This window comes from Montipora capricornis, chromosome 1 (assembly GCF_036669925.1).
Source record: "Montipora capricornis isolate CH-2021 chromosome 1, ASM3666992v2, whole genome shotgun sequence".
Classification (NCBI taxonomy): domain Eukaryota; kingdom Metazoa; phylum Cnidaria; class Anthozoa; order Scleractinia; family Acroporidae; genus Montipora; species Montipora capricornis.
Genome location: NC_090883.1, coordinates 47,187,002 through 47,211,574, shown reverse-complemented (window position 1 = coordinate 47,211,574; position 24,573 = coordinate 47,187,002). Strand labels below are relative to the sequence as shown.

The 24,573-nt window shown below is 38.2% G+C and overlaps 1 protein-coding gene and 1 long non-coding RNA gene across 4 annotated transcripts; both read right to left on the bottom strand.

Moving 5' to 3' along the window:
* Window positions 1-9,637: 9,637 nt before the first annotated feature.
* Window positions 9,638-18,846, bottom strand: LOC138046519 (uncharacterized). 3 transcript variants are annotated; one of them, XR_011131731.1, is made up of 4 exons: window positions 18,698-18,846; window positions 18,529-18,621; window positions 14,486-14,781; window positions 9,638-10,754 (listed from the first exon to the last, which is right to left on the bottom strand). It is a non-coding gene; the product is annotated as an uncharacterized lncRNA (long non-coding RNA). The 3 variants fall into 3 exon arrangements; XR_011131733.1 differs by lacking the exons at window positions 18,529-18,621; window positions 18,698-18,846 and adding an exon at window positions 17,215-18,458; XR_011131734.1 differs by lacking the exons at window positions 18,529-18,621; window positions 18,698-18,846 and adding an exon at window positions 15,019-17,198.
* A 1,707-nt stretch (window positions 18,847-20,553) lies between these two features.
* On the bottom strand, window positions 20,554-23,475 carry LOC138046502 (homeobox protein Dlx1a-like). The gene is made up of 2 exons (XM_068893129.1): window positions 22,875-23,475; window positions 20,554-22,515 (listed from the first exon to the last, which is right to left on the bottom strand). Exons 1-2 carry the CDS (start codon window positions 23,185-23,187, stop codon window positions 22,034-22,036), a joined length of 795 nt encoding a protein of 264 aa, XP_068749230.1. The 5' UTR covers window positions 23,188-23,475; the 3' UTR covers window positions 20,554-22,033.
* Window positions 23,476-24,573: the final 1,098 nt, after the last annotated feature.

Sequence of the window (24,573 nt, the reverse complement as noted above, 5' to 3'; positions counted from 1 at the left end):
TACTCTTTCCGTTGTTCCAATGTTGAATATTGGCCAAGGAAGAAATTTTGGCCCCAGGCTTCTTCTAATCTTTTCAAAATAGGCTGTCTACACCTTGTTATTGGGGAAGTCTATAATTACAAATGAATGATTGAGATGGGCGCAAATTAGAAACAAAATATCTAATCTACAAAGACAAAATTATCAATGGTTATAAAGAAAGATAAGGTATAGTAAAAAGGCAAAGTGTGGTACGGTTGTGATTATGATGTTTGAGCGACATCCATAGAACGTCTTGCAAATGCGTTTTGTTGAATCATGTTCTTGACGAAAAATTATGTATTCTGGGTCACCAGTCAAAACATTGCAATCTGCGACATTTAATGCATAAAGACTCACAGAACTTCATTCTCTTTAGAAGCACAATATTAATTGTCATTTGCAGATGTAATCAACTGCGATAAACAATGCATTCAAACTACAGCCAATTCCGGTTTGCCATGTGGTTGTCCTCTATTACTGCAGGGTGATTATATGCCGATGGTTAATTAACCAAAGGATTAAATTTTTCCTAAGTGGGTGAACCCCTACGGAGATTTTTATTGCACTAGTGGAAGGTAGAACGTTTTGGAATACATTTTCAGTTTTCTCACATGATGATGTTCTCGGCAAAAGGTGATTTTTCTGAGAGGGGTTGAAGGTTCTAACTTCAGATGTTATAACCCTAATCATCCTAAAGCCTAAACAATTTTTTTTTTAATCATTGCCATTTAATTGCAGTTCATTGATGAATCGATTGTGTTTAGTAAAGCCAGTCAGTGTTTTGTTCAGTGCTTTTTGAAGCTTATTTCACGTAAGCCATGCAGACCCAATTAATAACTTACACTCTGTAGGTAAATCTTCCTAGATCCCAACTCTTCCTTAATTGCGCTGCAATCGACTTTGAGAAAAAAATATTTGTTGAATTCACTGACAAGAACACAAGTCATCAATAGCTTCCCCAAGGCTGGCTTTTGTTCGGCTAAAGTTCCCCTTTTCCGTTCGTCTCGCTGAGACAATTGTTAGATTTTTATTGGTTCCAGAAGATGGACGGCACGCGCTTCATTCCACACGAGATCTGCCATCAATCAGTTGGGGAGGGAAGTGGATCATCATTTGTAATCCCAAGCCAAAGCAAGTCTTTAGAAGCGGGAGTAAAGTTAGTGCCGGCGATTTGTTCCAATGGAAAGTTACTCTTCTTTGCCACTAACTAGTAGAGTTCTTAACTTTTCCATAAAAGGCATCTTGAGCAAGGACCGATGTATCGAAGCTACTGATGGAAGCCCCAAGGATTGTCAAACGCATCTTTCGGGAATTGAATCCAAAGTGAAAGCAAGACCTTTATCTGTGACAAACGCAGAGAATGCACCTAAACGGGCATTCTCAGAGGAACATACCAAACAAGGTAAGACGTACAGAATGAAAACGATCCGGCGAAAGCCAACATAATTTGGTCAATTTAGGCATGGAAGTGCATCTTTCACCCAATTGTAACCTGCCTTGTTGCACAAACCCAGTTTTCAAATAGAGAAGAATAGATGTCTGAGCATGACCGAATAAAGGGACTAAAATGGTCTCAAATGACATACATTGGTCAGGTATTTTATGCCAAATAGCACATGACGAAAGACACTCGAGGCAAATCAACTTTTCACAGAACAAAGTGCCGTACCTTCTTTCCCCCTTTGAGCTATAAAATATGGTTGTGACAGATGTTTATATCCTACTCCAAAAGAGCAGGTCTGTTAAGCACAGCGTAAACAGAGTCCATTTTACTTCGTAGAAGACCCCTTGTATACTGTGCACATCTTTAAAAAAAAATTGGTTCCTTCCCGAGGATAAAAAGAACATAAACATGACTTGCTGGCCTGTTCATATTGTTTTACCATTGCTTCCATTCCTTTTTTGAACGAGAAGCTATTTTGTTTATGGCTAATAATATGTGGTCTCGGTGAAGAGTAAATTATTAATAAGTGAGATTGATAAGCAATGGCTGTAGCGTTAGGTGTTCTTTTAAACGTCAGTTGTTAGCGAAAGTACAAGATACATATAGTAGATGAAGGGGGACGCAAAAAAAAAAACAAACAAACAAAAAAAGGGAAAGCCGAGAGAAAGATATAGAAAGAAGTCTTTGGATCATTAGTTTCCAACAATTAAAGGTCTAAGATCAATAAAATCATCAAGCACAACAGCCAGGGAACTTAAGATGCCTTAATTAAGGAAAAATTTTTATCCTATTATTGTAATAAACTAGTCATTTATGTACAAAGCAGCTTCCTTATCACCGAACTTGAGAAGCGATTTATGGCCCTAAAGAAAATTGTTACTTCTTAAAATTTGCTGCAACGAGAGCAGCTAGGTGCAAAACCTATACCCATAAATCTTGATTCTACGAGCTCGAAGATTACTGAATAAGGTTGTTGTTAAATTGTAGTAGCCTCATTTTGTAAACTTTGACATAAGACGTTTTTGATCATTTAGAAGCCTCCTCAAACGACCAGCATGGAAAACGACCGATCCCAGACCCAAAGAAGCGGCCACGAACAGCGTTTTCAAGCGAACAAATTAAAGAGTTGGAGGGTGAGTTCCAAGCCAACAAGTACATCAGCGTTGCACGCCGAACTGAGTTTTCCAAGTCACTCAATCTGACAGAAACCCAAATCAAAATTTGGTTTCAAAACAGACGCACGAAATGGAAACGCAAATTGTCATCAGAAATTGAATATGCTCTCGCGGCTCAGGGATATCTGTTCCCTTCGCACCCAATCTATCATAGACCTCAATATTGCTTTGCTAATTCCATGGCTCCTTCAAGTAGAGTCCGGCCACCAGCTCCATGCTCCATGTATCGTCCGCCAACGTATGGAACTCCAGCAGGTCAATTAGTCCCCAGTTATTCAGCATCAATCGGGAGATTTTAGTCGCATGTGTCCATTCTTAACTTGACACAACGGGAACTTCAGTTTAGCTTACAGTGCATGTTTTATATTGTAACATCAAATGGTGAAGCGTAAAACCAGGGCAATATAATTACTCTCGCTTCCAGCTTCTTGCCAAGTTCGAGTTGAAAACTTTAGCTTCTTTCAAGGGTGAAATATTTGCAGGATTAATTAATAAGATCAAGCAACATTCAAATTGGTTTACTTTTGGTTCTCGTTTTTTTAAAAAAATAATAGCAACATAAACCTAAAGAGAGCATTTTTCTAGGAAGTGCTTAATGTAGTATGTAAGAATATTGTTCACCCATAAGTATGTTTTCTTAACTTCTTTGCACTTTCTACTAAACAAAGATACTAAGCCAGCTTGTGTTAATGTGTGAGCTTGCTCAGTTCATTGACATCGCTAATTGAGTGCCATTCTAATCCCTGAAAAATCATTTCTTTCTTGGATCTTGTAATTAAAGCTGTAGTTCTTTTTTCGATGTTTTTAATTTAAGTTGCGAACTCAATAATTTGTTGTTCACGGACAAGGGAATATCAAAGCCTGTATCTTATCTCCCACCCCACAATAAGAACAAAGCGAGTAAGCGTGAAATTATTGAAGTGCCATCATCGCCACAAATTAAAATGTGGCCGCTGTTGATACGACCTCTTAATTAAGCGGCACCGTTTTCATTGCCAACTGACAATTAAAGCACAATTCGAATTAAGTACAGGGCACTTGTCTGCGCTTTAAAATCTTTCGCCAAATTATTAAAAACACTGTTGCAAGTTCTTATCATTAATTCTATCTACGTTCTGTGTTCCAGACACATTGAACCCCGTTTGGTCGCAGATAAAGCACACACGATATTCTCTACAGCCTTAATTAACAACTAAGCTATTAGCAATGAAGAACAGCATTTTGACGGCCCTATGAGACCCCACCAACCGGTGTAAAATAATCCGAAACAATAACTGAACAAAACGACAAGCGATTATATCTTTTTTCCGAATTATTGATTTTCAACTAAGAATTAATCGCTGTTATGACGTTTTTGCGGCCTCGTTCTTTGATCCGGATTTTGCGGGTTTGGCTGCAACAAATGCCAACTTTTCTCAATAAACTAGTGCAATGAAGCCAATGATCACTGTTTCGTTTTTCTCGCTCAGTTTTTTTAAAATCTCTCTACAATTATAGACCTTTTAAGAGGATCGCCGGTGCGATGTCGTGGTTTTGCGACATGCTATCAACATTCGCAAGATTTCTCTTTCTTGCCCTCAGCTGCTACAAACAAATAAACAAGGAATAAGCCAAATTTGAATTAAAAGATTCGTATTTGGCTAATAACAAATTTACAATCTGAAGTTTGCAGTTTACGGTAAACGCGGATCTTAATTTTATTTATATTTTTAAAAATACAACCACACTTTTGTATTTTTAAAAAATATTAGTAACAAGTGTGCTATCCAGACCATTTGGACAAATATATATTTATATATTTAATTTTAGAAACTCTTTACCATGATAATTAATTGATCACCAAAACATTGAGGACTTTGGCATATCAGCAGCAGACCAGCTGATAAACATCATTAAACCACAATAAGGAAAGACTGTGGCCGTGCGAAAATCCGGTAGCGATTTATTAGACTGTGAAGAAAGGGAATTGCCGAAGGGGTTAGTTAATTAAAAAGTCATTTGTTTTCTTGAAAGCTGTAACACTCAATACCTGAAGCTCTTTCTTCAGACTCTTTGTAATTGGCAGATGATTTGGCAGTGGGCTGGTTTTAACTTATTGTAGCATAGTCCGAGAACTTTTTCAAGGCAAGTGACTCCAGGAAATTAATTAGAGAGGGTACAAGAAAGGGCACTTAGGGCCATTTCTTGTGATAGTAATTCAACGTATCCTGAACTGTTACGAAAGGCAAAATTACCCCCTTTTATATAATAGAGGGTTACAGGAAACTGCAATTTCAATGTACAAGGTTAAAAATAGCTTATGTCCAGACTATAGTTTTAGGTTGTCTATCATTAGGAGCTCAATCAGTACAATTTAAAGGGGCTAGGTCACGCTATTTTAGGTAATTTTGTTTAATTTTGTTAATTATGAGCTCTAAACGTCAAATTGGGAGAACAAGAGTCTTTCATTTGCAAAATCACGGCCAGATCACAGATCACAACACCGGAAACTCCATGTAAGGTGGTCGTGGCTGGCATGTTCAATGGACATGGAATAATAATAATAATAATAATAATAATAATAATAATAATAATAATAATAATAATAATAATAATAATGAAATGGTATATGAAATGAATCATATATGAACTGCGGATATGAAATCAAGTGAAGCTATGATCTTCGCAGTTATGAGCGCAATTTGTAGACTTTATTCTTCGATGTATTGTGCACATAAACGAGTGTATGTTTTTCTCTTTAAATGAGATTTTACTGCCCTATCAGTAAAATACGATTAATGACACGTGACCGTACTCGCGTTCTTTGTAGTCGGCCGTTCAAGGTCATAAAATCAACGGTTCTGTTGTAAATAAAACGAGGACATAAAGACTTTGTTCCCAGATCTCAGATTATAACGTACACCTGCATTGGCCAAATCTGTTAAAGCCTCATTCATTATTGCTAAAGAGCACGTGTAATGCCTACCTGCTACATAGTAGAACCTGTGCAACTGGCTACTTTAATAGACAGAGTCTAGCTATAAAAGCCTCAGTCAGCCGTCCAAGGTTCACCTGGCAGTTTGTCTTCTATACTAAACCAACTGGCTGTTTGCAATTTCTTAAAGTTTTTCCCCTCCCTCCCTTTGGGGATGGGTTGGATATATCGCTTTGCCTTCATTAAAATTGGGTCCTCTCCTGTACGGTGACTTGTTGGCTCGTTTGCCTTGGTACATAGCTCGCTAACCAATACTCTTGTCCGATCCAGCAGCACGTGCTGTTTACAACTCAGCTCGTAGTGCTGGGGAGATAAGTGAGATTGTTCTACGTCACGCAATCTGGAAGTCGCATAGGCTAACCAGCCGCAAGGCAGCGTTCCCCTCAAAAAACGTCAATACGTCTGTTGTCTCGTTCTATTGCTCCTTGTGCGTTTAAAAGCTAATTATGCATGTTGATACCAAGGAACACCGTTCAGAGACTTTGAGTTCACATTTCTATCTTTATTTCTCGAGAGTTTCAATACACGAAGCGAAATAAGAATGACAGGCCAAGTGACCCACAATATAGTATTCCATTCCGGAAACGAAACACTACTTTTTGTTTTTTGAAATAGTTTCTTGTTAAAAGTCTAGTCTACCGCATGGCATATTGCTGGTACCGGTAAGTTCAACCTTTGCAGGGACATGACCTAGAAAAATCCTGGTTCACATCCTATTGATCCCAGTAAAACAACTGTCAAGATGATGTTTTAGTGTATGGCTCAAATGCTGGTAGTGAATGTGCAACTATGTCACTATGTGCCATTATATAATTATAATTATGATAGGAAATTAATTCCTTCCCCGTAATTATGAGTTGTAAATGTAGGAAATGAACTATACACTGCCTTATCAAGCTTGTCGAGACAAACATATTTCATGTTAACAGAATTACCTGCAGAAGTCATAGCGTTCAAGACAACTTTTCAGATTCAATACAGCCCAAGTCATACTGGTAATGTACTTGGAAGTTGCACAATAGATTTTGCTTACTGTATGTCTTTGATAGGTACTTTCCAAAATTTGGTCACAAAGAATTATAATTCTTTTATTTTTTTCTCAATGCGTGAGTGGGCGGAATTCAACAAATCCTGCAATCTGATTGGTTCCGGGAGCGGGTGGAATTTTCTCATCCGGTCTGCTCACGGCAGGCGGAAACCTAGCCTTAATTGCGTGAGCTTGTTTGATGACCTTAAATTTCCATTTTTTTTTTACCCCGACTCCGTTTACATACAGAGGTTATTTTTCATTAGACAAGAGGTTTGAAAATGGAATTTCTCTTGAAACGTTCAGTTTGTAAGTCGCTGTAATACTGCATTCACTATCAAGCGCGGTGCGAGTCAACAATTAAAACAAGTGATTTCAGAGAGGATGGGGGAGAGGAAAAAAAAAGTTATTTACCAGCAAAGGGTCGGTCTGTATAGCAAAAAACTGTGACATCGTTCTTGAAAAAGCAGCAATTTCAAGGCCCCGGTCACAGTTTTTCCCTATACGGACCTCCCAGCTGGCAAATAACATATTTATTTTGACAATTGGGTGCATATTACTGCGAGTATTTAAATTACAACAAATGGTATATTTTAAATATTTGATTCTCGTGCTATGGATTCATTTGGCATGGCCTCAAGGAACTTTTGCACTTCTGGAAGTATTTTCAAGTGTCGAGATATAGTGCACATCTTCACGTGTCGCGCACGTGTCAAAGTGACCTTTACGTGCACCACTGCACGAAAGTTTGGTCATCTTGGAAAGATTTTTTCACATCTCACCTTCGTTTCTCTTTCATTTTTTTCTGCAAAAGATGTTTCGACGAGTCATTTCGTTTCATCTTAAGCCGTTTAATTAGCGTTTCCTCTCTCAAACACTGAGCAAGAATACCCATCGATCAGTAAAAAACAATGTCAGGCTTAGCCACTTTGGCATAAATACACTATTTTTACCTCGTTTCCATGGTCCAGTGGTCATTGTCACCACCTGTAATGAAGATAATCTGGGTCCGGGTATTCACTACATACACAGTCGAACATCATGAGAATCGCAATGTAAGGCCGATGTGAGAAGGACAAACTTCTCTCTGTTCTTTTCTTTAGCGCCAAATCAACCATACACCACTCACTGTACTTTTGCAGGCCCGAGTATAGGCTACTTGTAGCCTCTTGTTCTTATGAAATAGTTTAAATTCATATGCAAAGTAGAACTAATTACCATCACAAAAACTTCGCCCTTAGACACGCTTTGAAGAGGAGGAAGACGTGAACTCGGAAAGGCCCTATTTTGTCGCGCTGATGTTTATTGCATATATAACGATAATTAAACGTATCCTTGAAATCAGTTTTACTTTTCCCGATCGATGCCATAAGCGTACATGCAGAATAGCATAAAAATATATATTAGAAAAACATATCCCGTTTCTTGTCCAGCAACAAGTAGTCAAAGAGTCGACACGAGCTTAAATAAGTACAATACGACAGAGTTCGGAAACACAAACTGTGAAATATTTCAGTTTCCTTGTCCCTAGTCTCTGTAAGGTTCAGTCATATAATTGCGGTGCTTTATCTTGTGTAAAGACAAATTCGGACACTGTTGACGTACACTGTTTATAGAAATGTTAAATGTTCCTCCTTGTTTGACTGAGTCTCGATTAAATCATCAAACGGTAAATCCAGAGGAACAAAAGTAGGAAGCCGAAACCATGTTTTCGAAACAAACTTCGAGCGGGTGCTGATTTGGAGAACAAGCTTTTCAGAAGCTATTTGAATGTTTTTCTCTGATGGGCTGAGTGATTTTACTCTGGACCATGATTGGCTATATCTTTCACACACCAAAAGCGCTATATACGCGAAGCTGGTTGGACTTGATCGGACCTGATTCCAAATGTGAGATTATACTACATACATAATTTTATTTGCAAGGTTTATTGCCTAAACCTTTTTTCTCTGTATATAATAAAAGATGGTTTTCTCGGTCTTACGAAGATGAGCAGCAGTAGACAAGAGGGACTTTCACTAATGACTGCAAATTATCGCTTCTATATTTAACAATTATTCTACGAGGGCGCGCTGGATATGAAATGATATATATAATTGGTTATGATCATTTCATATCCAGCAAGCCCGAGTAGAATAATTGTTTTATTAAAAACCCTCGGTCAATTCTGATCCAAACCGGCTTTTGTCGGCATTTTTTCTCGGAGTCGCAAAACTGTGTATTTGCTGCTGTATTCATAGACCATATTTGGTAGTGCAGGTATATGAGCTGATAACCTGTGTCCGGCGAGCCAATGAAAATGCTAGAAATGTGATATCCGTAGTTCAGTTTTTAATAAATGGTTATATTAGCTGCGTGAGCGCCAACGATCAGGCCGGCACGATACGATAAGCTCAATGGCAATCATGGAATTCCTCAGTGGATGCTGATCGGTAATTAGGGGTTCTCATAGGTATATCTATCGGAGGAACAGACCCTCATCAAAAATGGCGGCAATGGATTTGAATTCAGTTAAAATTGAACTGAATAAAAACTGATACCAGAAATAGTTTTCGGAAATATTAATAGAAAGAGCACATTTATTTTGGTAACCCTGCAAAGTTTCAGCCTATCAGGTGTTATATCAGCTGAGAAATTGTAAGTTGAAATTTGACGAATTTCAGACGTTTGTCCATATGACTGGGGGTATACGCCATACCCCCAATCATACAAACGTCTGTAAATTTTTCATTTTTCAACTTACATTTACATATCTGATATTACACCTGATATGCCGAAACTTTGCAGGGTTACTATAGTAAAGGTGCTCTATCTATTTCCGGTATTAACTTTTAATTTTAACTTATTTGAAGTTTTGGTTGCCATTTTGGACAAGGGTCTATTGAAAGGAGCTTGGCAATAAGAGAAGTTATGTTATAAGTCGCTACGCCCAAACGAACATAAAATATTTTCTCCCTGATTGATGTAAAATTCACAAAAAACCAACTTCGTAATGGGTTGGGTGCTCAGGCAATCCAACAACTGACATTTATTGCTTACAATAAGATGGACATCGTAGACAAGAAGATACTTCATACTAACTACAAACACAAATTAATAAAAATCCTTGTAATGAGGAAACAGACAAACGTCTGTTATGTCTTCCAATACATACACAACTTTTGCAACGTGGATTTCCAATGTCCTCGCAACTTCAATAATCTTTCTGGCAAATTCTACTTGTTCTAAACTGCAACAGATGCCCCTCTCGACTTTAAATAGTGAAAACCGAATTCTTTTTCGCGTTGTACCGTAACCTAAATCTCTTGAGCAATCTTAAAACAATTCGCGACATCTAGAATAAAGGAACCTCTCCCTAGAAAACTTATAACCATTCCTAGACTTGAGAAACGTCACTTTTCTCAAAAGAGCCAAATTGCTATTAAGATCAATACCCTCACATGAATCATAATATACCTTCCTAACAAGGCTACAGGACAAGAAGCATTGTACAAACGCTTTATGTAGGCGAAATTCCCATTCCTATAGGCATCATTCTTAGCACAACGAACAAACACTTAAAAAAAATCAGGAAGCAGGTCCAAATGGCAACACAAAATATTACAAATATTACCAAGCTCATATCGCAATAAAAGAAACCTGCATAACCTAGTGAGCATAAACAGGCTAACCTTAGGCCTTTAAGACTGGATGTGAAATTACCATACTTCTGTTACTTATTATATCATATCAGGCGAAACCGGACTGTTCTCTTTACAATTGGCGGTTTAGATCTGTTGGCGGATTCCAGCACTGAAATTTCTACATACACTATAGCTAGAGGATCGATTAGACAGTCAGGTGAAAACGTATAAAAGCCCTTTGTCGCAGCGTGCGCTGAAACTGGACTACAACTGTACGATTCATCAGTCGAATCAGCGAGCAAATTAGACAACTAGGCTAGAACAACTGCAGTACTTAGGAGGCTTGGCTTGATACCAAAAGACGCACACTCTTCATAACCCGGGAGGAAGTGGAAGTAGCTTTAGATTTCACAAGTTGCTGAACAAGGTCCTTTGTGTAGGGTTTCATCGCTGTGGGTAAACTCACTCAGGACAAAGAGCTTTCGAGAACCTGAGAAATAATCAACAATGTGAATAAAATAAAGTTACAAGATATAAAACCACAACCCTCGAGCGGCTTACTCAACAAGCAATGAGCTAACACCAAATGAGCAAACTCAGGCGAGTGCCTCCTTTTCAAACTGGGCCAGTGCCTTACGTATTCTTCTTGCAAACTTTAGACCAGTGCCTTACATATATTTCTTGCATACTTAAAACCATTGCCTTACATATTCCCTTCGCGGAACTTAAGAATCCTTTTTTTCTAATGAGTCGTGTTCAAATCTGCGCCTGTTCATTTAAACTGTTGTATCAAATAAGGAGACGGCTGAAGGACAAATGTAAAACGACAAGTCATAGTTTAGTTAGTAAAAGAAAGTAAGTATATCAGTTTATCAGGAAATTAAAATTAAGCACTGCAATCGAAAGTGCTTATATCTCAAGATCAATTTTTATCGGGATCTTACTGTGTCTTCGAATGTCTTTGAGCAAAGATCCACTGACTGGAATAGAGATTAATTTGTTTTCCATAACAAAAAGCACCTGAGCAGGTGGGTTTTGAATAAAACGTATGGATCACAAATGAGTCACGCAGATAATTTAAAAGGTAATCGCTGATTAAGTCGCTTTAGCCAAAAACACGCCTGATTTGAGGAGCAAAAAGCTTAATCTTAAGGGACATAGCGCCGAAGCTATTCAACTGTCATGATTACAACTGGGAAAGCAACCTAGGAGCGTAATTAGGGAGACTTAAACATTACCGACCCAATGATACATGTAAGAGCTCTTAGAGAGTTGAATTATATCTCAGACAGCGACTTGTCAAAAGAACTTTTGCATTTACTAGAGGCTAAATCACTTCTTTCTAAGTCTTTTATTTCGCCAAAGGCAAAGAAAATACATCAAATAATGATACCCGAACGAACTCGAGGTGAATCTGTTCTCCGGATATCCTCACAGTGTGTTAAGGTTAGTTACTGAGATGATAAATCAAGCGACAGCACTTTTTCACCTGACAGTGTTTTTTTCTTCTTCTTCTTCTTCTTCTTCTTCTTCTTCTTCTTCTTCTTCTTATTATTATTATTATTATTATTATTATTATTATTATTATTATTATTATTATTATTATTACTATGATGCCCTAATATATACTCTCAGATAAAGGTGTTAAATCAGGTTTTCATTGGCTCCAGGCAACAACCAGTTGCCTAGGGTAACCAAGGAGAGAGGTTGGGGAAGTGAAACATCGGATTTTATCGAACCAAGAGAAAATGAGGGGACAGAGAGGGAGGCTCAGGGCGTTGGCCGGGATATGTTATGTCCACGAAAGTTATTTTTAGACGAGCGGAAGTCGTTGTTCTAGCGGAAGTCTGTCTTCCGAGACGTCTGCATGCAGTCTTGCCTCGCTCTCAGGTTCTTAGTGAAAAAAAAAATGGTGGTGCACGTGGAATGCTGATGAATATTTATTTTCATTCAAACATCGGACCGAGTTTGGCCTGCATGCGGACGTCTCGGAAGACTTCCGCTCGTTTAAAAATAACTTTCGTGGACATGACATATCCCAAGGGCTGGACCGTGAGCCTCCCTCTCTGTCCCCTCATTTTCTCTTGATCGAACTTGACGGTTCACGACCTTTCTATCACGGTTTTTTTAAATTTGCTTCAAATTAGCTTATATACAACTAGGTTTTATGTAGAATTGATGAAACGGAAATCTCGGGACTTCAATAGCTAAGCCTAAAGTTTACGTATAAATCAGGCATGCGCAAGACTTTGAGTCTTACGTCATAGAACAATGAGAGAAGCCATGATAGAGGAATTTCGATATTTTCTCGTAGCTTCCACCGACAGATCTACCTACATGTAAATTCAAGACTCCACCACTGGTTTTCAAAGACCGTTACACCTTGACTATATGTACTAGCCTTTTTGTAAGTATAAGCCTATGATTATCGGTCATTAAAAACAACAATGAAAACAAATGCAATTGCAATATAATTGTAATTCACCGTTCCCTGCTGAAACTTTATTATTTCCTCGACCAGTAGCCACTTGGCACACAAGCGCATAACTTCCTTCTTATATGCATGTCGTCGGACGTTAAATTAAATGGAATTCTCCAGCGGTGGCTTATAAATTGCCAGCATACAATTCCTGCTGCAAATTGGACAACAGGTATTGTGTTGAAACAAAGCATTAACAACATGTTATGTCTACATTTGTATTTAACCTCTTTCTGCCTAAGCTTGTTCTCAGGTCATTTCCGCCAAGGGATAGCTGGGAAAGCCCTGGGAACGAAGTTGCAGTCCAGCTTGATTACAGATAACATGTTGTTAATACCCATTGCGTAGTTTCAACACGTTAGAGGACTCTTTCATCATTTTGTTTCTAGAATTCGTGCTTCTTAGTGTTATTCTTGGGGATCAATCGACAGTGGTGAGATTGTGTGTAAATAAGTATTTGTATCTCTCCCCTCCCCTCCCTGCCGCTTTTCATTAAGATATTTATAGGTTACCTCCTCCCTTAGGTTGTGAGTTCACAAGGTGCCCCCCTCGTGATAATTCCTTGCTAGCAAAAGTCTCTTCCTTTTGCGTTCTCTGGGCTGACGAAAGATAGCTCGAAACTGTTGAGGATGCGCGGAGGTTACTTAGCGACCGAATCCTCACCGGATACTTAACATGTTGTGCTAGTTCACTTACCAACAGCGGAATTACGGTAAAGGAATGCGCGAGACACAATGGGCTCAAGTCACAATCAACAAAAATACATCATGAGGCATGCGTTTTGAAGAATGTCGTCGAAGGTTGTGGATGGCGTTTCAGGCGTTTGGATCAAAGTTAGTTTCCACCCATGTCACAGGTCTCTTTTTCCGCACTCGTCAGCCCGTGAACGCAAAAACTAGAGGCCTCTGTTGGCAGAGAATCGTGAATTATTGCCAATTCCCAAGACATTATCTGTGTTTCATATTTCTTTCAGCAAGTGTTGACAGGATGGTAGGCAATTGTTGGAGGCAAAAACAATCTTTTGGGAGAGTCATTTCTGGGTTCTGCGAAAGCTTACTTTTGAGCCAACATGCATTCTAGCTCCAAGAGGTCCCCATGATTCTTTTAAATTATGACACGACAGGCCCTTTTAAGTGTTCTATTTCTATCTAGGGTGCCAATCTGCCGCTGAGTGTCCAGTCAACGTCTTTGATATTGAGCTCAATGCTTTAAAACAACCACTAGTACAACTTTCGTTTTTGTCTTCCATAACGCTTCCCTCTCTCTTTCTGTTCAACCTTACCATCAGCAGAGACAGCAACGAGGCGAGATTGATAATTGATATCCTTAAGCTGAACATGTTTTCCCTTTTAACTTCTGTTGACAATACAGCATCTATTGCTAAGTATCTTACCTCTATTAAGGACGGTGCCTACTATTGTTATTGCGCATACGTTCTGCGCATTTCGAGATACTCGGATTTCCTATGGGTGGTGCTTATTAATACAGGGATTTTTTTGCGCGGTTTAAAACTATGCGGAGAAAGCAAAACTCAGCAAGTGCTCTTGGTATCCAAAACAACTAACTGGGGTAAACACCAATTTCTCAGAGATAATTAAGCTTCAATAAGCCATACATTGCTTTGTATTTTAAAGCCTTTTACAAATTTTGTTGATTAATTATATTCGAAAAATGCATGGTTACCTCCAATTTTCTTTTTGGATTTCAATAACACTTGTTAAGGGTAAACCGTCCAAAAATACCTTTGAATTAGTAGGCATCGTCCATTAAAGGTAGCTTGAAAATCTGACAGAGGCTACTGTCCTGGCGTGCGAAATGCTCACTTTCGGTTGCCGTTTGTGGTCCTTAAAGGTCGAGTGCTTATTTAGCTCCTTAATAATGTCATGCGTAATACCGCTGGAAAAGCTGGCCAATCGTTGGCTCAATAGTTTCTGGTATGTGATAGTTCTTGAATACATGTGCGCCGCGGTTTATAGGTAGTACGTCGAAGAAATCACTCTCTCCAGCGTTTTGCCTTTTACTGCTGCTCTTGTTTTTGCTGTTGAAAGTGAATACACAAGACTTCAAGAAAAAACCCGATATAGGATGCATCACTTACTTTCGGATCTTAGCAATACCCTTGAGGCAACTACATAATGGCAGAAACTAGTTTACCTTGGCAACCTCCATGGTCTGCTGTCATTGTTGGAATGTGATGACGCAGACAAGATCTAGCGAGGTGCATTTTTTCATTGAAACGTTTTAGTTGGTGTCAAATAAGTTCTCTTAGAATTACCTTTTTCAGAACCAGCGCAAAAAAAAAAAACGAACTCTTTTACTGGGTCTCCTTGCTTCAGTCCTTCTTCTAACATCCATGAACCAATATTAAATATTTGCTGTTTGTGGGTTTAAAGTCACCAAGTCTTCAAGGTTAAGAAAATTTTAGACGATTTTATGTGACGAGAAAAACAGAATATTGGCTCTGTCACATAAAACTATCAACTATAGCGTGGATGTGCTGCTGTATAAACATCAGGCTTGTCCCATTGTCTACGAATGGCCATACCCTCGAGCAGTGCAGATATTGATTAAGTGAATATAAAATTCCTTCCATGCTAAATATTCGCCCAGCTGCCCGGTGAGTGCATTGTGATTATATTGATATAAAGTCTGCCAATTGAATTGCATCAACTGTTCCATCGCACGAGAAAAAATGTACCGAAAAAGGTTAATTGCGCAAAAGGTGTCACTCTCTCTCTCGATTTTCTTTAATAGATTAATACACCGTTAAATTGGTAAGTTGCCTAAGAGAAGGATCCGAATCTTACAGGGTTTTCTTCCATAAATTGAAACTCGTTTTTGTCTCAGTTTCAGTAGACCCTATCAGCAAAACTTCGATTTCAATACCCCTAACTGACATTCAAAAAAATAAAATCTTGAAAATGTATACACCCTTCATGATTTTAGGTAAAGGTAAAGAAAAGATACCCCATATTTAACATGGGAAGTTCCTTTACGCTCTTAAGACTATTCTCCCAGAAAGTCGACAGAATTTTGAAATGTTAACTACTGAATTTACCAGCAATTGAGTATAGCCAGTAAAGTTTATTTATTTATTTATTTACTTATTTATTTAGAATGAGAAGAAGATGGTGCATACAATTGGTATATTAGACAATACGTGTATACCGGCACCTTTTAACTATTTTTGCTCAGTTTTCAAAGATTCAAAGACTGATAATTTCCTCCAGAAACTTTGAACGCAGTGGTTCAATTTGTTGATCATTATGTTCGATTTTTAAACATCAGATTTCTTAGACCTCCTGTAAACATTTCCCGCCCAACTTATTGATATTTCTCTCTTTTGGCCAAACGTAGGAATATGTAAACGAACGTAAAGATTTAATGTTTCGCTGTATATTTAGTGCAGGTTGTTTATAACACTACGTCTAACAATATTCAAACCGCGGTTTAAAAAATCGTCAGTTACCGATCGGAAGTGAGAAAAGTGTCTTTGTTTTCAACTCCTGCCTTCAAGACGATGTTTATAGTGAACAACGCATATGCATAAAAATTAACCAAAATGAAAATACTTTGAACGCCGTTTTGCTTGGCTTCGGCTAAGGGTTTACATGATTGAGCTTTAAAAAGTGGAAATCTCATAGCTGCATATTCAAAACCTCAAATGAGGTCATCAGACACCACACAGCCGCAGTATAGCTATTAACACAGTAGCCGGTTTAAATTTAGTCAGGTGTGAACGATTAAAAATAATGGAAAGATGAAATAGCTTTCCCCTGGTTAGATAACTGATAGAATTCTGATGCAATGTAATGACGGTAAGAGCTGTTAACGTTATTTGACATTAATTTAATTTCGATTATATCTGTGTGGTTTTCTGAGTGCCAAAGGCACTCGCCCAAAAAATAATATTAATAACTTGAAAAGTTGACAATTGGCCCGCATTATCATACAATAACGTCTAGTAGATGCTTTTCAAGTTGAAACGTGCAAACCCTGCTTTATACTTGAAAACCTTGGGGCACCTGCCGACGAAATAAGTATAAACAGCATTAACTTGTGAACTCGATGTTCAGTCGTAAGTCATTCCTGCGCAAACTTTCCTTCAGACTTTTAATTGTGAACCTAGAATTTCAGAGTTTTAAGAGTAAATAAAGTATTCGATTAGTAACCACTATTCATCGCGTTAATTGAATTTGGACCTCTCTTTCCGACAGTTACACCTCTTGTCTTCTTCCTTTCTACTGAGAGACTTGAATATTCAATTTTAATGTTGACAAAGACCTTTGTCTGTGATGTTTGTTAAGCAAATATTGTTCCGTGAGCCAATGTCACCTTCTTGTCAAACACAGCTTTTATTGACAGAAGCTCTGTTTCGATATAAACTTATTAATATAAATTGAATTACAAATTTTGTCAAACACTTTCAACAAAACGGATCACACTCCACAACACAAATTAAAGCACTTACTTTCAATGCAAATGAAGCAAACTTGAATGTTCAAGCTGCGGTGAGCAAATATCGGACACCAAACATCAGGTCTCTATTTTTTGCGGAATTTCTTAAGTGATTGCGCGCGCTTTTAGGCTCCCATTCCTAACCAACTAAACAACCTCGTAGCAGGCCTATTAAGTCTAATGTGCCGGATAATAACTGAGGTAAAGAGCCAAACAATTCAGAACCACATTAGCGCAGCGAGAGATCCGAAAACTCAACAATTATCTCAATAGTTTAGTTGCTGCTTACCATTACCCTGTAATTAAGTTGAGAGCACGCGCTTTTCTTTTTAAATCAGGCTTCGCCCAACAAGCTAAGATGAATTCGGCGCAAAATAGCTGCAATTATGTTGTGCGTGGGCTTAGCCGGTCGTCGGAAGCTACGGCCCATTCGAAGGCGAACAAATTCACTTCTGAATTTTCCATGTGCACTAAAACAAAATCGCGACAAACAAAACAAATGAATGATTTGTTCTTGGTGAGATCAATACATAAATGCGATGAAGCCATGTTGCTTTTGTGGAGGTAAATTCATTAATGCACTTTTATTTGCCTAAGAGCATTATGTTTGCTGATACAATGGAGTCTAGAAATCTATTTAGACAAAGGATGAGATACAAATCTCTTGCACAAAACAAACTTTTGCGTTTGTGTTAATGACTTCAGGCTTTTGTTTTGTAAATACATTTCGTAGCCCTCCATTAGAATGTATTGTTTGGAAAGCTTATTATCTATGACCCTGTAACTCCTGCTGTAACTTGACAATCTCTGAAGAGATTCACTGAATGGAGTCAATTTTGGAATGTTATTGGTGAGTTCGGGTGCATAAGTGAATGAATACAATTGACAACTGTGAAAGTGCGATGAAAAGATCCACTTTCTCTGTGCACAGCGCTTTAAATAACGTGTGTTTGTGTCGGTGCATACGAGTTTAAACAAAAACTGAGACTTCATCAAGCGGTCGTCAACTCCACCCAAATCTTGAGCGACATTTAAGTGTGAAAATTATCCTTGAAATCATTTTTGAACAATTTAAACTATCGTCGTAAATTAATTTCTAATAACACTTTTGGTTAATAAACTGTCAAATCAATCGCTTCCTGCCACTTTTAAGCCATTAAAGGATATCAACATTATCTACACTGTATGTTTCTAGAGAATAATTGTATCCGAAGATTGCGCCTGGAAGCCATTTAGTGGCAATTAGTCCATTAAGTCGAAATCAGAACAAAACACAATATACATGTGATATATTAGCATATATGAAACACCTGAGGGAAATACTTGCCTCTTGTAGTCCTACACGAACTCCTTTATGCCATCCAAATCACCGTTTTCACTCTGTCTTATCATCAAGTGCAACAAATACTCTGTTTTGTTACTATGTATGTAAGGAGCTAGGTTAAAAAGAAATTCTTAAGGTTGCTTAGGCGTGAAAATGTGAAATCAATACTTACGGTAACAAAGCTTTGCAAGATAAACAAGTGAAGTATTTTTGCAGGTGCTTGTGGCGTTGAGTTTGTCTGTGGGTTTTTTTTTTTTTTGAGTGCTCTGAGTTTCACTGTATATGTGAGAGCTCGTGCTTCAAAATATATAAAAGCTAATACTCAAAATTACCGGAAAAGGGGTTTGCAAATTCATAGATTGTATTAGCCGCTGCACTGCATCCTTCATGAAAACAATGCTAGAATTGGGAGATTTTTAATTTATACTTCAATTTACACCTTTCAAGGTATGCAGGTAACTAGGAAATGACAATATTAGACAAATATTGTTCTTCGTCAGACACAAACCAATATAATATCCTCTTATACAAAGAGGGAGAAGCTATTAGCAGCATTTATCTCGATACTTCTTTGTGGATATAAGGGCAATTTTCTGCCATTTACACACTTCTCGTGAAACAAGTATTTGTCAAGACTACAATGCCATATCTTCGTCTTATTTTCTTTGCTTCCGAATTTTCGGGGACGTTTAAGTTAACCGTTTTTAATAGCAGAGAAACGTTTTTAGTGAAGTTTTATTTTTTACACCTGAAGTTGTCCGTCCTTTGATCATTTTTTAACATTTACAGTCCGAAGCTTGGACTGGTAATGTCTCAGGGATCCTTCTCTAGTGTTGTTGTGGCGTCTTCGTTGATTCAGGAAGCCCCTTCAAACTGACCCTATATATGCAGTCTTTCTCGAGGACCGAGATATTCCGCTTTTAAGAAAATGAACAGGCTGATTAACTCAACAACATTTTACATTCGCGTTCAACAAAAATTTAAGAAAAGTATATCGAAAAACTGAATTGAATCTTTATGTCAATGCCACTTTTAACCTGCCACCCCAAAAAAAAAAAATCTTAAATGATAGCGACTATATTTTGCTGCTACAATTATCTTTCGTTGTAAAGACCACCAATTCTAGAACGTTACTTTCTTTAATTTACTAAGAATAAAGTTATACATGTAACAGAAAGAGAGGGGAATTTTAAAAAATGAAGTAAAAGAGAAAAATATGAAAATGATTATATACTTAGCCAGCATTTCAGTCTGCAATCATAATTCATTTATAAAGACCATGAATATCCGCTATCACTCACTTTTTTGTTAATTAAATTCACAAGGAAATAGCTTAGGCTCCGGCAGTTGAAAATTTGCCGTTGCCCAGTGAACGAGAAAACAGATACCAGACCGGTGTGTCTTGATGAACGTTCAGGATCGAGTTCAGTTAAAAAGAACGTAAGTATTGGTTGGAACAAGTTGGTTGTTACGTGGGAGTTGTTCTTGTGGAAAAGACAAACAGGAGAACAACTATATCGACACAGAACTGAAGACTGTCATTTTGCACGCTGCCCATATTTAATTTGTTTATCCTCTTTCTAAAACCACAGAAGAAGATTTCATACTGGCGACCGCCTGCTGTGTATTTTCTTTAGACGTGCAAATTTAAAGTTCACCTGCCCTTTTGTGTTTGATGGGTAGCTTTTACTGAGCTCTTATTTCGGGGGGTTTTCAGTTTGCTTGTTTCGGGTATTTAGTGTTTAGGACTCGACCAATGCCCGCTGATTACTCGAAAATATCGATAAATTTTCGGGGGTTATTAATATGCAAACTGACCGACCGTTACAACTATCGTATCCGTTTGGGTGACAATTCAACGATAGTATTGTTGATCTCAAAACATTCACTCTTCATCATTCCTTGTTGCTCGAAAGATCTTCTTTTTTGGTCACCCATTTTGAACTTTACCTTGGTCCGATATTTATTTCTCAAGGGAGATTAAAATGAGTCGCTGGTTAAGAAGAAAAACAGAGGCAATATCATATCTTAAAATTAACATTAGCTGGTCTTGTGCTTCTTCCCAAAACAGGTGTCACAAGTTCCAGTCTTTCTGTTTATTTTCTTGTTTACTTACTTATTTATTTACATGTGATGTCAGTTTCAAATTTATGGCCATTATAAATTTCGTTGATAAAGCGCTACGGTTACACTCCAGTGATATCCCTCATCGTATTAGAGGATAATGGGCTGGTCTTTGTTCGCAGCCATTCTCTTAGATGCAAGACATATATTCAACACAACAAACAATAAATCATACACAATAGATATTTAGCTGGTATTGAGAATATGTTAGTTTTTCATAATAGTCAGCTTCGCCTAATATGCGCAGTATCCCACAGGATGCCCTTGACATTTTCTAGTCATGGCACATGTTGTTTGATGTCCGCGCCCAGGTAGATATTAGTCTTGCGGCATTTTTAGACATTTTCGAGTGCCTGGACGTCTATGTATCGATGTCACATTTTTTCAATTATGTCATGAAATAGTCATCATCTCCGGACCAAGAAGTCGGAACAATAAAGCCAAATGACTGCAATGTTGATCTGTTTGTAAAACACTCGAGGGATAGAACAATAAAAATATCTCTTTTAATTCACTGCGAAAGCAATTGCGAATGACATAGAAGTTTGCTATGCACAGATGGCGCGTGCTTTTCTATGAGACCATGTTGACTATTCGCGAACCGAGTAGATCCTATGAAATTTCGGGGGGAAAAGAAAGTGCTACATCATGCAGCATATCAAGCTTCTTGTGACTTCTAATGACTTCTTTATTCGGAGACTTATTTAACACTTCGTTTGGAATCACTAAAAGTCATTGATACTCTATTAAATAATAGATCAGAACTTTTTTCTCCTTTGCGTCGTTGATCACAAACACGGTAATTTGTGAACCACACACGTTTATTTTTTTTCCACGAGGCAGTGCGAGAGGCGAATGCAATTATCAATGTCTACAAAGATCACTTTGAGTACAGACAGTAGATGAGGATAATGTTAAAAATAATTATGGCTTACTGATCTCTTAAAGGCATAAGCTTTTCGGCAGAACTCTTTCCTTTTTAGTTCTCTTAGTCTTACATACACAATTTATAATTTTGAGTTTGACCAACTACTTTTTTAAAGTCGAAGGCTCTTTCGTCCCTCCTGCTACATGTGGGCACTTCATCTACAAAATATTTATCCTCTCGGTACTGGTTTTAATGCTTTTCATAGGTTGTAACTTTGTCATGGTACAAATAAATTATATTTACAGCTCCAAATCTATTCAAATTAAACGATTTTGTAGTTCAGGCGAGGAGAGGACAACTTTTTTTTTATATCTTTTTACTTCTAGAGAAGGCCTGCTGGGTGACAAATTGTTCCAAACACAACACGAATTGCCCTAACTGCCAAACTTTCCTTTTACATCATTTTTTGCTTCATACCAGCATATGTCGTCTTTCAAAGTCATTCTTGAAATTCGGCTACATTCTTTGACATCGTTCTGTGATGAATGGAGATTTGATTCCATGACTTGGAATCCTGCACCACTGCGGTGTGGAAATAGCAGGCTTGTTGTTTCCCAAGGATGGAAAGCTAGGCGTCTCTGGATCATGGCTTGCTGTCGAGGTGGACTCGGAAGATTCCCACGCTCCATTCGTAGATTCATTTGACGGTCCCGATGAGCTTTCTCCCTTGATGGCGTCCTCGCATGAGTTGCTATCTTCGTTTGCTTTCACGTTCTTCTTAAACTTTGATCTCCTATTTTGAAACCAAATTTTGACCTGGGTCTGTGTCAAGCCAAGAAGCGCGGCTAACTCTGCGCGTTCAGGAAGCGCTAGGTACTGAGTCTTCTGAAAACGCTTAGTCAGTTCCCGAAGCTGAAAGCTTGAATAGATTGTTCGCGGCTTTCGTATCTTTTTTCCTTTTCCGTTCAGCCTCGGCTCGTCACAAGACCCTTTCAAATCTGTGATAAAAAGGCATTAAAGAAGGTTAATATTTATAAAGAGAAACGTAGTAAAGTAAGTGGCTAAGTAATATCTAAGTAGTGTCATTTCTTCTTTTAACTTATGGCACAAAAGGCCGTGAAGTGCATGTTTTAACACTTCATTTGGGACCAATTTTGAAGCCATTTGGCAACGCACTTTTGCACTTTGAAGGTGTTTCTGGCCGTTTAAGCTAGCCTACTAAATCCGGTAATTTTTCTAAACTACGTCGACGCTATGAGAATTAGCGCACTGTTAAGACAATTTCCGAAACTCGTTTTGGGGAAATAAGCTATATTATTCATGACCGGGAAGAGGGAACATTTAACAGTAAACCTACCGTCATGAGGCGAATCGTGCGGAGCTCCAAAAGCCTGCAAAGATGGCGATAAATATGGATGATGCGAGAGCGGATGATGATTCAAAACTGGTGGCATTGGAAAGGAATTTCTGGCGTTGCATGCGAGGGAGTAATCTTGGCTTGTCGAGGAGTGATGATAGTACCGCATCGCCGCGGTGTATGGATTGTAATTTGAAGGAACTGAATTGTAGCTAGGATAACTGTGCGTTCCTGGCGTTGAAGGCAACTCCATGAAGGCCGACTTGCACGGAGCTGGAGGATCAAAGTACTCGGATTGGTAGCTAAGATTCATTTGGTTGCACGATTCGAAGATCGAGTCAATTATAACAGCTTTGCGCTTGCAGATGTGGCAATGAGGAGGACCTCGATTTGAGACACAAACATTCACCTGAGTGGCTACGCCGCGTCAAACAACAAACGCGGTGACCACGCGTGGCCTGCTTAATATGTGTGTTTGCAAAAAAGAGAAGTCGTGCAAGAATGGCTATATGCAAATCTAATTGGCTGACATGATAATAAGTCTCTAATTGCATTGTATTTTTACTACTAAATAGCTTTCAACGCACAACAAAGACAGCTGCGGTTGTCAGTTCGTCTTTATCATCGCTGTATAATTTCCCATTGTTCATAAGGCTCAATGAGTCTAGTGAGACGACGTAACTGGACAGATTCCTTGTTTTGTTGTTTTTTTTTTTTTTCAATGCCTTTTGCAACTCAAACTAAGCGCGCATCCAAGTGTTGAAAAGAGATTGTAATTTTTTCGCATTATTGGCGCTACTAGATGAATCGTTTATGTACGTAAAATCTATCCGTCCCTTCTCTGGTCACTGTAGGATCATTAACACATGTTGTTTAATTGAGCTCTAAGGGCTTTTATGATTAATCCTTTATAGAAACAGCCGTTTCAGAAGATCGCGCGGGAAAACTTGATATCGCTCCGAAGACACAATAGGCCCGTAAAACAATCTTTGATTGCTGGAATCGCCGACACACTCATGAGTAATTTGTGCACAAATTGACCCCCAAAACCTCAAATTACTCGTTATTCAAAGGTGTGCCCAATAACGGCTCAGAACATTTTTTTCTCTTCAAAATAATTACTTTAATCGTTTTTTTTTTTTTTAAATGGAACACGAAGCGTTGAAAACAGCGTCAAACACTTAGCGGTTCTATTTATCTTGAGAAATAATGTTTCATAACACCTGAATATTTTGTTTCTCAAAAAGCTGAAAATTAAAGCCGAGCCAAGGATCATACAAGTTGTTTCTTCCAGAAACAATCAGCTACGGTGCATAAGTGAAGAAGTATATTGTCGGATTCCAAGTATAGAAAAAAATATATCCTCTTTTTAACTACAGTGAAGTCGTGATAAAGTCGTAACGGTTCCGACATAATAATTGCTGGAGAAACAGCACTAAGCCACTACAATTTAAGTTAAGGTCGTGCTTCTATCCCCGAAAAAGGTATTGAAACTGAGTTTCTAATTTCTGGGAAAAATAAGGAAGTGTAAATTCAAACTGTTGTCGAAATTTATTGCCAACGTAAGTGAATCGTGCTTTTCAACTTATACCGTAACCAGCGGACTATTTGGATGTTAGTACTTTTCTTTTAGTGGTTTTGATATAAAGGAGGTAAAAACTACTCGAACATAACCCTTGTTGAGCCGTGAGGAAGTTAA

What these genes read in the sequence shown, in the direction of transcription:
- LOC138046502 (XM_068893129.1), bottom strand. Translation starts at nt 23,187, where the DNA reads ATGAATCTTAGCTACCAATCCGAGTACTTTGATCCTCCAGCTCCGTGC. An exon ending in GCACGATTCGCCTCATGACG is followed by an intron (nt 22,516 to 22,874) that starts GTAGGTTTACTG and finishes TTTTTATCACAG; the next exon opens with ATTTGAAAGGGTCTTGTGAC.